This window comes from Drosophila guanche, unplaced genomic scaffold (genome assembly GCF_900245975.1).
Source record: "Drosophila guanche unplaced genomic scaffold, DGUA_6, whole genome shotgun sequence".
Taxonomy (NCBI): domain Eukaryota; kingdom Metazoa; phylum Arthropoda; class Insecta; order Diptera; family Drosophilidae; genus Drosophila; species Drosophila guanche.
The window spans coordinates 4,368,637-4,381,283 of NW_022995746.1; the positions used below are offsets into that span (position 1 = coordinate 4,368,637).

The 12,647-nt window shown below is 47.4% G+C and overlaps 3 protein-coding genes across 4 annotated transcripts; all 3 read left to right on the top strand.

Moving 5' to 3' along the window:
* The first annotated feature begins 88 nt into the window (after positions 1–88).
* Positions 89–2,325, top strand: LOC117582039. The gene is made up of 3 exons (XM_034269581.1): positions 89–889; positions 920–1,219; positions 1,278–2,325. Exons 1-3 carry the CDS (start codon positions 199–201, stop codon positions 2,303–2,305), a joined length of 2,019 nt encoding a protein of 672 aa, XP_034125472.1. The 5' UTR covers positions 89–198; the 3' UTR covers positions 2,306–2,325.
* LOC117582040 (uncharacterized protein CG42266) lies at positions 2,317–4,797 on the top strand. Its single transcript, XM_034269582.1, has 8 exons — positions 2,317–2,873; positions 2,940–3,014; positions 3,075–3,164; positions 3,246–3,350; positions 3,451–3,477; positions 3,540–3,614; positions 3,691–3,714; positions 3,771–4,797. The coding sequence occupies exons 1-8, from the start codon at positions 2,422–2,424 to the stop codon at positions 4,744–4,746; spliced, it is 1,824 nt and encodes a 607-aa protein (XP_034125473.1). The 5' UTR covers positions 2,317–2,421; the 3' UTR covers positions 4,747–4,797.
* Positions 4,798–7,739: 2,942 nt separating this feature from the next.
* Positions 7,740–12,571, top strand: LOC117582034. Of its 2 annotated transcripts, XM_034269573.1 has the most exons (4): positions 7,740–8,074; positions 8,130–10,640; positions 10,702–11,119; positions 11,179–11,495. In XM_034269573.1, the coding sequence occupies exons 1-4, from the start codon at positions 7,765–7,767 to the stop codon at positions 11,357–11,359; spliced, it is 3,420 nt and encodes a 1,139-aa protein (XP_034125464.1). In that variant the 5' UTR covers positions 7,740–7,764; the 3' UTR covers positions 11,360–11,495. The 2 variants fall into 2 exon arrangements, with proteins under 2 accessions (XP_034125464.1, XP_034125463.1); XM_034269572.1 differs by having other exon boundaries at positions 10,702–12,571.
* Positions 12,572–12,647: the final 76 nt, after the last annotated feature.

Sequence of the window (12,647 nt, forward strand, 5' to 3'; positions counted from 1 at the left end):
TAAAAGATTCAGCAAAGGAATAAAGTTCTTACTATTAATTTTTAAAGGATATGAAACTTTAAGATTGGGGATTGCTGTGTTATCCTCTTACCCATGAAATTCTTGCCAAATTTGGGTTAAAAAGTCAAAACAAAATTCGAAAGTTCCAAAGCAAAACATCTAATCATTTTTGGGTACTAGAGCAACTGCTGCTTGAGAATGATGAACAGATCATTGGCATTTCTAGAGCGACGCTTGCCTGCACAAAGACGGGAGCCAGCAGTCTCAATACCAACCAGAACCACGACACTGCGACGTCAGCTTTGTGTTAATATTGAGGCTAATGGCTCCGGTCCAAGTCTGAGACATCGGCGACGAAGGAGAAGGGATTTGCAAATGCCTTACCCATACCCATATCCACCGATGTCGATGCCCGTGGATTATGAGCAGCTTCAGCAACTGCCCCAGACAAAAGAAGACCTGCACTATAACTATCCAGATCCAGGGGATTCCTTTTTTCCTTTGGACTATCCCATAAATCGCATTAAATCCGGCCAGGAGTATGCTATGTATGCACCCTTCCTAGAGCGAAGTAATCTCGCTCGCAGCCTCTATACAAATGTCAATAGTTCGGGTTCCATAGACGAGTTGAAGGGCATTGCGGGCACACTGGAGTGCAGTCTGCACAATTTTCTAACAAACGAAATGATGGTCCACTCAACAGTAACAAATGAAACGGATGAGCCAGTCCGTGATTTGACTTCCTCCTCACAAGAGGAGTCCACGAGAAGCAGAAATTATGTGTCACTAGGTCCGCAAGAGTCCAAGATGCATCTACTGACGAATCTGATGTGCGACACCATCTATAGGTTGAACAGCTTCATCTCCAGTCAGACACAGATAGGGGAGCAGAAATCTCCTTCCATAATGTCCACACAGTCGCAGCCAACAAATAACTTTGGCTTGGGCTGGGAAGGATTGAAAAGTCAGCGCCATCTGTTGCATCCCAGCATGATGATGCCAGCGAAAATCAGTCGAAGTAGTCTTCCACCAGTTCAGACTGCTGAAGCCAGCACTCAGACAAGATTTAGCGTGGTGCGTATGCCCTGGCTACGTGAGAGAAGGCGGAAGCGGGCTTTGCGACCCACTCACATACACCTGCAGAATCAAGGTAGCAGCACGGAAGATTTGATTTTATGGCCAAGGATATTAGAGGCCATAACCACTAACAGCAGCAGAGGTAATGTACAAACATTTAATTTAATTAATAACCATTTAATATCACTTCCACCCTACAGAGAATCGTCTCCAAACTCAACAATTTGAGCAGCAATCAAGCGGGAAATGCATGAGGGACAGTGGCACCACCATGTGGTGTCCCATGGATTGCTGTCGCGGCTACTGTGAGTATGCGCAGCTGGGCAAAAGATGTGACAGTCCAACATGTCATAAGAGGAATGAGGAGGATGCTAATCTGCCGCTGCAGCCGCCGCCTCTACCCACAACGGCACCGCCAACATTTCTGACACAGGACGAGGACGAATACGAGGTTGCGAGTAAATCCATATACATAGCAAATGCCGACTCTCAGTCCACTATTGGCAGCAGCATCATGACTACAAGCTGCACATCTGAGAGCCGCAGTGAGGGTGGAGTGCAGAACACTCACTTGTCATACGACTACATCGAGGAGGAGGAGGAAGAGGTGCATCCGAAGCGAGCAGGCAGCTTGGATGACTGGTATAAGAGTGCCAGCAAGAGCCTGGCCGAACTGGAGGAGGAACAGGAGTTTTACAAGGCCATGGATAACCGACGAAAAACCATAAGTAGCCGGAACAAACGACTTCAAACCGAACCCGCCACAAGCTCAGCATCCAGTGGCGTCTACATCCGAGCCACCGCGGATATGGCCGTCAGCACCAGCGATCTGAACGCCTGCAGACTCAGGAAACCAATCAAGTCTGTCCTGAAGCCGCGACGTGTAAAAAGCGGCCAAGATTTTATGGAGTCCGCTCCAGGAAGACTTGAACGACTCACAAAAGTACAATTCGATAAGAAAGTGCCACACAAATTGGAGAATATAATGGGACAAACCAACAGGAGAGCAGAAATCAAGACGAGAATCCCAAATGAAATCCCAAGCAATGCGGTGGCTTCCACACTACATCCGATACAATATACTCCAGTCAAGAGAAAGTACCTGCAGGAAAGCCCAACTAAGAAAAAGCGTGCCCCAAAAAAGTTTGACTGCTCTCCGCTGATAAATCCAACACCTTCCGGTTTACGCAAATCTCCGCCTTATCCCTCGGAATGGTGGTTGGGCTAGAGCTCTCTATCTAAGCTATCTCTGCCAGAGCTCACTTTTCAAACATCAAATTTCAAACGACAAATTTCGGCCGCATTCATCATGATACACATACATGATGAATCCTAAATTGGGATATGTTGTGTGAAGACAGAACTGAGCTAGATCCACCCATTTGTCGCTGCCGTAACTGCGTTCTACGCAAACCCGAAGACCTTCCCTGGCCGGAGGCACTAGAACAAGAGGCACAGGCACAGGCGGAACGGCAACAGGCACAATCACAGAAGAACAAATCCAAGAAGAAGGCACAACTACAGCAGGCTCAAGCACAGCAGGCACAACCACAGCAGGAGCCGGAGACACCAACTAAAATGGATAGACGTTACGTGAAAAACATGAAAAAAAGAGACTCCGTCCGGACCATTGATTCGTTGCATAGCAATGATACCATGCTGGAGGCTGACCACCAATATGATCTCCGTAATAAATCGTCAACTGTGTCGGCGAATGCGTCGGTAATTGAGGAGGCAGCTGGTGCCCAAACGCAGCAACAGCCACAGCAGCCCACCATTCTGTTGATTGTGGTCAAGTGAGTATTGCCATTTGGATGCAGCCTCCGCCATAACATAAACCACTTGGTATTTCTACCGGTTAGCAAACCGCCGGAACAACAGCTCTATCTACCACCAGGAGCCGGTTACGGCGCAGGTCCACCGAGGGGACCCCCCAAGTATGTGACGACAGATACCCTTAAACAATCGTGAAATAATATTGAGCTCCACTCCCGCAGTTACTATAATTCACCGCCGGGACCTGAACGAAGACAATTTGGACCTGCACGTCGACCACCTGGATACGGAGCTGCACGAGGACCACCTGGATACGGAGCTGCACGAGGACCACCTGGATACGGAGCTGCACGAGGACCCCCTGGATTTGGCCCTAGACGTCTGGGACCGGTATATGGCCCTGGAAGAGAAGGGCCTGGCTATGAGCCTGGTCCAAACTATGGCCAGTATCCTGGATATGGACCTGGTCCAAATTATACCCAGGATCGTCGTCGCAAGTAAGATATCTAGAGTTTTGCAGTGGCTATTTAAGAGTAAACTCTATCCCGTTTGTTCATCTGCCTGAGATTTAAATATCTTAAACTTGACCTTTTACAGCGACGCTCGTCCGTATCCACAGCGGAGGTAAGTATTCCTGGATTGAAATCAAAATCTGTCAACCATTATTTAATTTCTACAAACCATAGAGGGGACCCGCGGGATGCCAGAGAGTCATTCCAAAGCGAAGGCCCTTATCGACAACCTCCATCATCACAAGGCTGGTAAGTGTGTTGGAATACCAACAGCTGAAAAATAATTAAAGCATCTTCAATCTCTCTCAATTCACCTTCCTTGCAGGCGTGGGGGATCTCCTCCTCAAGGGTAAGATCTTAATTGATTCAAAGGAGAACTAATGTCCAAAGTTTTCCTCCTAAAAGAGGAACAAGTAATGGCGCTCCTCAACGGTCAAATGAAGGCGAAGAGGAAGGAACCAATAAAGATCGATCCAAGTGTCACTGCGAACCGGCAGATGGTAGAAGCAGAGGAAAGGCCGGCAATGCAGAGAACCAGAACAAGAAACAATGTATGTGTGTAAGTGACGACGAGAGATATATGCAAAGTAATCCACCACGTCACAGGAACTGTCACTGCGGGGAAGTCGTCCAGGCGGAAAGTGCCGGAAATCTGCTTGAAATTAAGCAGGAAAATGAACGCAGTGATCCGCAAAATATACCCAGCGGTATGCGAAATGAACCCAGCAGTATGCGAAATGAATCCAGCGGTACGCGAAGTGATTATAGACGCGGAACAAAATATGTAGACGAGTCAACGGCAGAGTCCATGGCCATGTCAACGCCTGCCGAGATTCCAAGTCTACCGTTCAGCAAGGAAACGACCTGCTCCCACCAAAAGGAGGAGGTGATCATACCCGGCAAGAAGACCTATCGCTATGTCACAGTGCCAGTTTGCATCACCCATGGCAATGCCAAGTCCTGTGTGTGCTGCGACTGCGAGGCAGATGACGATGATGATGAGGATGAGGACGAGTACGCCAGGGAGAGGCGCAAATGTAATTGCAATCCCCAGGGTCATTGCAGCTGCATGGATGGCCAAGGCGGCAGTCAGATGTACAATGAGCTGCTGTGCGAGTGCGATATGACCAATCTGGAGCGAACGCTGCAGCATCTCATACCCAATACGGACTGTATGTGCTACTTCAAGGCCAAGAAGAAGCGACGCAAGAGGAAGCCTGTTCCAATTGTTCGATACGATCGCTTTGCCAATCCCCCCTTTGTACTGAATCCGAGGCCGCGTTGCCTAGAGTATAGCTGCAACACGTGCTGCTGTCCGGTGGGCAGGAGCTGCTATTCATGCGACTATAGTCATCCCTGGTGTCGTCCACATTGTTGGTGATGCTCTGGTAGATTCCACAAATAAACCCAGTCATAGGCCAGACACATTCAATATTTTCTGTAAAGGGTTTTTGGGTTGGCTTTTCATTTGTTGACACATCTGTCACATCACTGGGAATGTGCTACTGCTGCTCCTCTGGGTTCCTACTAAAATGGATGACGAAATCAAATGCGAACACAATCCCACCAGTTCTGTTGGATCTGAGGGGAGTCCGAGTAGCGCAGTCCCAGAAAACAAAACCATTTACAGCTCCAATCATGCTGCAGTCACAGAGAGCAAAGCCTTCTTTATGGTTGACAGCGTTAAATGTGCCACTTGTGGGACGTGCATACGCGAGGCAGACGATGCCAAGAAAATAGATGAAGAACCGCGTAAATCTCCTCCACAGACTGCACCAAGTAAAGGCAAAAGCCCGACCAGTAGGGTATTGAACACAACTGGAGCTCCTGCTGCTGCTGCTGCAACTAAAAACAGCAACACGAATAATCAAGACAATTCGAGGAAAAGTTTTAGTAAAACGAAAAAGATCAAAGGAACAGAAAAATTCCCGGGGAACATGGATGCAAATGATGAAACAAATAAAAGGCATGACGCTTCCCTGAAGATCAAAGATAAACCAATTGAAAATTCCCAGAATTATAATAGCATCAAACCGACTACAAATTCGCAGGATGATTGTTGCTTATGCGAAGTAAAGGAAGTCAAACCAACAGAAAATTCTCATGATGATGAACCGTCTAAAAACTCGCAGGGTGATCTCTGCATGTGCGAAATGGAAGCCATGGAAAGACGAGCCGCCCAGAGCACACAGCCAGATGTTTCCCACTGTATTATGTTCTGTACAAGAACACGCGGATTTGAAAGCCATTCCATGAAGTGTGAGTGTGGATCTGGTACACGAGTTGAAGTCGGACAAGGGAATAGTCAAGCCAAAGATTGGCACAAATCAAAGGCTCAAAGCCAGGAAAGTTTTAGTGGCTTAAATAGACATACCTCATGGCCAACGAATCAAGGAAATGGAGCAGCGAAGATTGTCAAACAACCCTCGCGTGTCAGTACCCAGTCAGGCACTGAGATTGTGCATAATGCACCCTTAGGAAGAAATCTCGCAGACAAGTCGGGGAAAACAAAAAAACTTGAAAGGGATCCCCCTTTAAGTTCAAGTTCAAGTGCAGGCCTATTGGTAGTTCGGAAGAGTCCCTCAACTGTTGCCAAGCAAAGCAAAACAAGCAAAACTTTCAAACAAATATGCCCAAAGTGCAAAGGTCCTACAGGGGAATTATGCACAAGGCACACGCACTCACGTAAGTGTCATGAATGTTTGCCCAGCGCCCAAATATGCGACGGGCCACCAGAACCAGTAAACGTACCTGAAAATACTAATAGCCAGGTACATTCTAGGCGCGGAAGTCCGATTTTTGACGAAAATCAATGTCCAAATGAGCGGCCAGCAAAGAGTAAGTGCAGAAAAAAGTCAGAAATTAAAACTTGCTGTTTATGTGCCGGACTGGAAGCAAAACGGCAGGGGGCATCCAATTGCAGGGGAGACAGGGAGGCGCACAATTCCAGCAGAGCTAATGAATCCCACAATTCCAGGGGAGAGAGTAAAATGCAAAATTGCAAGAGAGGGAGGGAGGCGCATAATTCTAGGAGAGCGAGCGAAACCCACCATTCCAGGAGAGCCAGTGAAATCCTCCATTCCAGGAGAGCCAGTGAGACACGCAATTCCAGGAGAGCCAGTGAAACACACCATTCCAGGAGAGCCAGTGAAGTCCTCCATTCCAGGAGAGCCAGTGAGACACGCAATTCCAGGAGAGCCAGTGAAACACACCATTCCAGGAGAGCCAGTGAAAGTCACCGTTCCAGAAAAACGAATGAAGCACGCGGAACACACAGATACAGATCCGTATCGGACTCCTCCTCTCCACACAAGTACGAAAGCAGAACCACTGAAACATGTGTTTGTACAAGCAGCCCAAAGAACTCCAGGAGAAACAACAACTACTCCGAGAGACACAGGGAAAAGTACGGGCGAAATAGTAGCACCAGCAGCAGTGATTTGATGGTACGTCAAAATGCCTGCCGTGACTACAAATGCAAGCGAAAGTGTCGCGAATGTGCCGATGCCTCCACTATGACCCCAAGAGAGACGCATTCTAGGCGGGGCAGTAAGTTGATGGGCGGAAGTCGAAGCAGTTCGCCAGCCAACATCTGCGGCATTTGTCCAAAAGCAAAAACATGTGATCACAAATGCTCGTTGAGTACCCAAACATCGCGTCTATTGATGGACTTTCAAAACGCCAACATAAAGGCAACGCAGACAAAACGTACAAATCGGGTGCGCAGTCTAAGGCGAAAACCGGGCACCCAATACACGTGTTGTTGTTGTGCTCCACAGATTCAGACTTTTAAGCGAGACCGCACTCCTCAGATTGACCGCTGTCATAGATTGGCAGCTACCCAGAGCAGCTCATCGGAATTTATTCGAGCACCTCAAAGCCGGTCGACAGGTGCTTTCCCAAGTCTTCATCAATTCCGATCGGCGGATGCTTTGAGCAGAGATAAAATGGTTTATACGGATAGCGGCAATGAATCGGATTTAGGAGTGATTATTGACCATATGCAAAAGGCTGTGATTGTGTGCGCCTGTGATTCGAGTAATCTGGATCGCACCCTGCGCGAACTCTTACCCAAAGAGGTCGGATGTCCTACCAGGATGAAATGTCGCAAGCGAAAGCGCCCGAAGTGCGATCGCTTTGCCAGTCCGCCTTTTGTGCTGAACCCAATGCCGCGAAGTCAACCCCACGACTATGTCAACACCTGCTGCTATCCGGTGGACAAAAGAAGCTACAGTGTTGGCTGTGGTGGTTGCTGCTGGTAGGAAATAAACCCAATCGACTGACCACATAAATATTTTTTCCAGTACGTGTATTGGTTGGCTTTTCTCGAGCTGTCTACAAAAAAAAATGCTTCCAGCTTTAACCCAACTGGAATGTGCTGCTCCTCTGTGCCTCAAAAATGAATGAATATGTTAAGAAACGACGTACGGCCAAGCAGATTCTGCTGCGACGGGCACTGAGCAAGTGTGCCCGTAATGACAATGACACCGAAACAACCACACCGCTGTGTCCATTGTCTAAGACAGGCATTACAGTGCTGGCCTCGCTGTCTCGGGATCCCAAATTGGTGAGGGCCATGCAGCGGACATTGTCAGGGTCGAGTCGCGAGAGGCCCAAATCACAGACAAGACCGAAAATACTAAAGAACTCGCCAGAGTTTCCACAGCCAAAGAAGGATACACGTTCTTGGCGGAGACAAAAAACTTCTGGTGAGTTTTTAAAAGTCTTGGCTGCAGAACTAATTAAATTGTTTTCTACCGACAGATGGTCTTCATAGTAGGCACCTGCTGGAGGGTAAATCTGGCGCTAGTCTGGGCGGTGCAGCATCAAGGGGTAGCAGTCGTTCACGTTCCTCTGCTTATCCATCCAGCTGGGCTCTGGATGTGCGAGTACAAGAGGAGAATGCACAGGAGACGAGCAACAGCCTGCAGGAGGTGACCCACTGTGCGCGTCTTAATCGCACGCCCTACGATCATCAGCTGAACACACCACTAAAAACCGATCATTCTGTTCAGTGTACAATGAAGGCCGCTGCCAGACGTCAGAGACGCACAAAGGCACAGATGAAGGTGCAGCCACAACCAAAGCCCCTGCCAAAGCCCCTGCCAAAGCCACATCAACGAGCGGTGTCCGCGCTGACTCAGACTTTGCCCAAACAACTCCCAAAGGTGGAGTTACCCAAGTTACCCAAGTATAAGCCACCGAAAAAGTCCTACAGGTCAATGTTTACTTCCGTATTGGAGGAAAAGCTTCTTGAGCGCAACAGAAGTCCATCGAAGACGAGTGAGAATAGTTTCAGCATTCGAAAAATACGGCAAAGAGCATCCAGTGGCGAGGATGTGAAACGTCCACACGAGTCAGCGAAAGCGAAAATCAAACCAGCACCCATGAAGCGCGACTATACCGACTGTGGGGGGTATAAACCATCGGATGTGAGCCTCGAGCAAGTTCCCTTCAAGAAAATGTCAAGTGTGGAAATTCCCCGAGGCACTGGCGGCCATAAGCGCGACAGCCGCTGGACTATGCTATTGCCCACTGAAAAGGACATAGAGAAGTACATACACGAGGCTGCTTACGAAGATTGTGCGTCCTGTTCCGCACGAGAGCGCATGCCAAATCGTTATGATGAATCCTACGGCCTTGATAGTGCTGCTTCGGCGCATTGCATTTGCGAAAGAGGAGCCAATAACATACAAAATCAATCGCAGTCGCTGTCCAGAAGTGGATCTCATGCCAGCACAACCGACGACAGCAGCAGAATGAATCTAAGCATGTCTAGGAAACCAAGGACTCGTCAAGCATCTCAGTCAAGTAGCTACGAGCCAAGAAGTTCCCACAGAAGAACGAAGGGCATACCAAGCCGAGAAAGTCTTGACAGTTTGAATAGGAATACGCGATGCTCACAGGGCAAGAGTCGAGCACAAAGAGAATCCTCCTCCAGTTCCGATATAAACAGGAGTTGGAACAAGTCATTGAGCACTGATGCAAGTGCCAGCTCAATTGTGAATCGTAGGCCACTCTCCTCTACGCCTAAAAGCAAACAACCAACGTCACGAAGACCCAGTGATTATGGGCGAGCAAAGTCTAAAGGTTGTTACCTAGGAAGAAGTGCAAGTAGAAGTAGAAAACACAGCAGGCATCGGGACAAGGCAAACTCCGAGAGACGTAGTAGCCACAGGGCAAGGCCCAGAAGGGAAGGCAGCGTGGATGTTATTCCAGTGGAAATTGATGCTGAAAATCTACGCAAGAGAACATCTCAAATGATTTCGGGAAATAACAGTGTAGGTTCCTTTCGCACGGGTGTGTGTAACGATTCCAAGTGCAGGCGAAAGTGTCGCAGGTGTGCGGATGCCTCCACTCTGACCTCGGGTCTGATTTCCGCTGCAGCCACTGGCCTGCAGAGCCAGAATTCAAGAAAATGTGGATCCTTCAATATGGATTCAGCCTATCGCGGTGCAACCAACAGCTGTGGCATTTGTCCAGTGACCAAAACTTGTGATCCCATATGCGTTGAGGCGAGTTGCTTGCAGAGTCACAACTCAAGGCGAAGCGGCAGTCACAACAACCCTGGATCATTGAATGCAGGTTCACCCTTTCGAGGTGCAAATGATCCCAAAAGCGTTGAAGCATCAGCCCAAACATCCCAGACCATGATGATGATGCGACAAAGTCGCAGTCGTGTTTCTATGGATTTTCCAAACAATGATCTGGTGGCAGCTCAAAGATCTCAAGTGCATCCAAATGAAACCGGTGACAGATCCTTAATGCTCCCTCCATGCTGTTGTAACCGCGCCAATTTTCAGTTTAAATGCTCGGAGGCATGCACTCAGACAAACTGTCCATGGAGTGGGAAAAATGCTAAAAAGGATTATGCTGGGGGCGATAAGTGCGATGTGAGTCGGATTATTCAGATATTGCAAACGGCATTGGCGGGTCTGGAAATGGAGCAGAGAGCTCGTCAACGTGGCTCAACAAGTCATATATTAGATGAGGATCAACCACACGATAGAGACAACAGTCGCTCTAGTCATAGCAATTCCAATGAGGCTAACAACAATGAGAGCGATGGGACATATAAAGTGCCAAACATAGGAAGGCAATTCGATCCGTATCAGCATAATATGTGCTATTGCCCCAGCCACATGTGTGCTGGCGCCTCAAACGTCATGGGACAATCGATTCCCTTTTTGAATGTGAAATCACTGCGCCCAGACACCAATCGAATTCTGAAGTACATCAGCCAAATAGGTAGCAACAAGGATGCAGCCAAGGCACGTAAGTAGCAGTGCAAAATATATTGAACAAAGCCAAACATTTAAAGAGTTATCCCATCAAGCGATTCCACCCAAAGAGGAGCGAAAAAAACCAGAGAAGCTAAACGGAGGCGGCGGCTATGGACAGGAAAGCAAGCAACTCAAGGGCTCGGAGAAATTTGTGCATGTACTAAGCCTGATCAAGGATGAGGGAGAAGCGCCTTATTCAAGCACTTCGAAAAGTTCATTTCCACGGTACAATGATGAGGATGACACTAGCCCGGAAGATGCACCCAATCGTAGAAGTCGCAAACATTTCTCATTGAAATCCTATTTAGGAGCAAAACAATGCTGCATCCAGCCGCATCTGATGAATGAATTTCGCAAGACCAGAGGCAGATCAAAGGTTCGGGAAGCAATTGGATCATACCGTCCCGTCTTGGGCATCAAGTCAAAGAAGCGCTCGAATATGTACCTAATTAGGCCAACCTCTTGCTACAAGTATGTGCCAATCCGACATGAACCAGACTCCAACTATAAAAAATGCCTGCTTTCCAAAGGGAGAACAAAGAAGAACAGCCTATCAGAGGACGAACTGCGAGGACGAACTTGTTGTCAGACAGAGAACTGTATTTCCGAGGGGGAGCAGAGAGGAAGCATTCGCTTTGCAACAGAGAACACTCTGTCAGAGGGAGAACTGAGAGGCGGAACTCGCTTTCCAGCAGCGATTACTCGTGCTAGAGATTCCGGCCTAAAAAACCGGCCAAGAGAGACAAATAACCAGAACCCTGACCCACAACACAAAAAGCAGAGCAGAAACACAGATTCCACCTTTGTAAAACAGTCGTTTTTCAATAACTACGAAGCGCTAATATTCAAGGACTTTAAAAAATATAGAGAGACTAGGGCAGTTGAAGCAGCCGCATCTTCCAATGAAAAATGTCAACAAGATCTCATAAGCGCTGCTGATGCCACCAAGTCGATATGCCAGCAAGAGCCCATATGCTCCTACCTGCAATATCTAGAGCAACAAAAACCTGCAGTCGCTTCAAAAATATGCCCACAGGATCTCATATGCCAACACTACAAGCTAATAAAAAAGTCAGAGAAGAAAGTCTCCATGCAGAGCGTAAAGGAAAAGGAACAACCCGGGGCAAGAAAGAGTCTGTCAAAGCAATCGAAAATCTCATCAAAGGAATCCAAAATTTCAGAAAAGAATCAACAGGATCAGCATAGAGGGAAGAAACCATCCAAATCAAAAGGCATTTTCAGTTGGTGTTTGAAGAAAGAAAAAGATCCAAGCGCAGATAATCTCAAGAAAGATGATAAACTGCAAAAAAAAGCGGAAAAGAAAAACAGTAAAGAAAAAGATGGAACAGCAAAGAAAAGCCATAACTATTCGAAAATCACTAAATCTGAGGCACCAATTCACAAATTCCATTTTAACCTCCAACCGCTACCGGCTAAGAAAGTAATAGTGCCCGAGGCCAAAACATTTGCAAAGACAACGAGTGATATACTTAAACCGGCAATTAATTTCTGTGATAGTGAACGTACCCACAATGACTCCCGTAACGAGGTTCTTGTGCTCTACGATTCCAGTGCTCGTTTTGCCAAGGAAACATGCAGTGTGCGGGTGCTGCCAGATCCGTCAATACCTGAGAAGCCGCGCTTTGGAGACTATTTCACATCTTCCTGCAGTATAGCCGTGCCCTACCAGTGCCATCGGGGCCAGCAGCAGCAGGATCAGAACATGGATCAAAAAGTTGTCAGCACAAATGCATTTTATTCGATTTTCCAGCAACAGAATCCCCATCTCCAGATGCGTAACTGTGATTGTGAATTTCAACGAAAGTGGGATATTTTCTGAATAAATTCACAATCATATTTACATCCAAAATTCGCCATACAAAATTGTAATTTGAAAATTTTAGTCAAATAAACTGTAAATGCGAAAATAACTAATTTTCTACATTAGCTAGATGCCGCCGTGAGAATTACATCCCTGCGTAGTTGCCACGTAACAAAT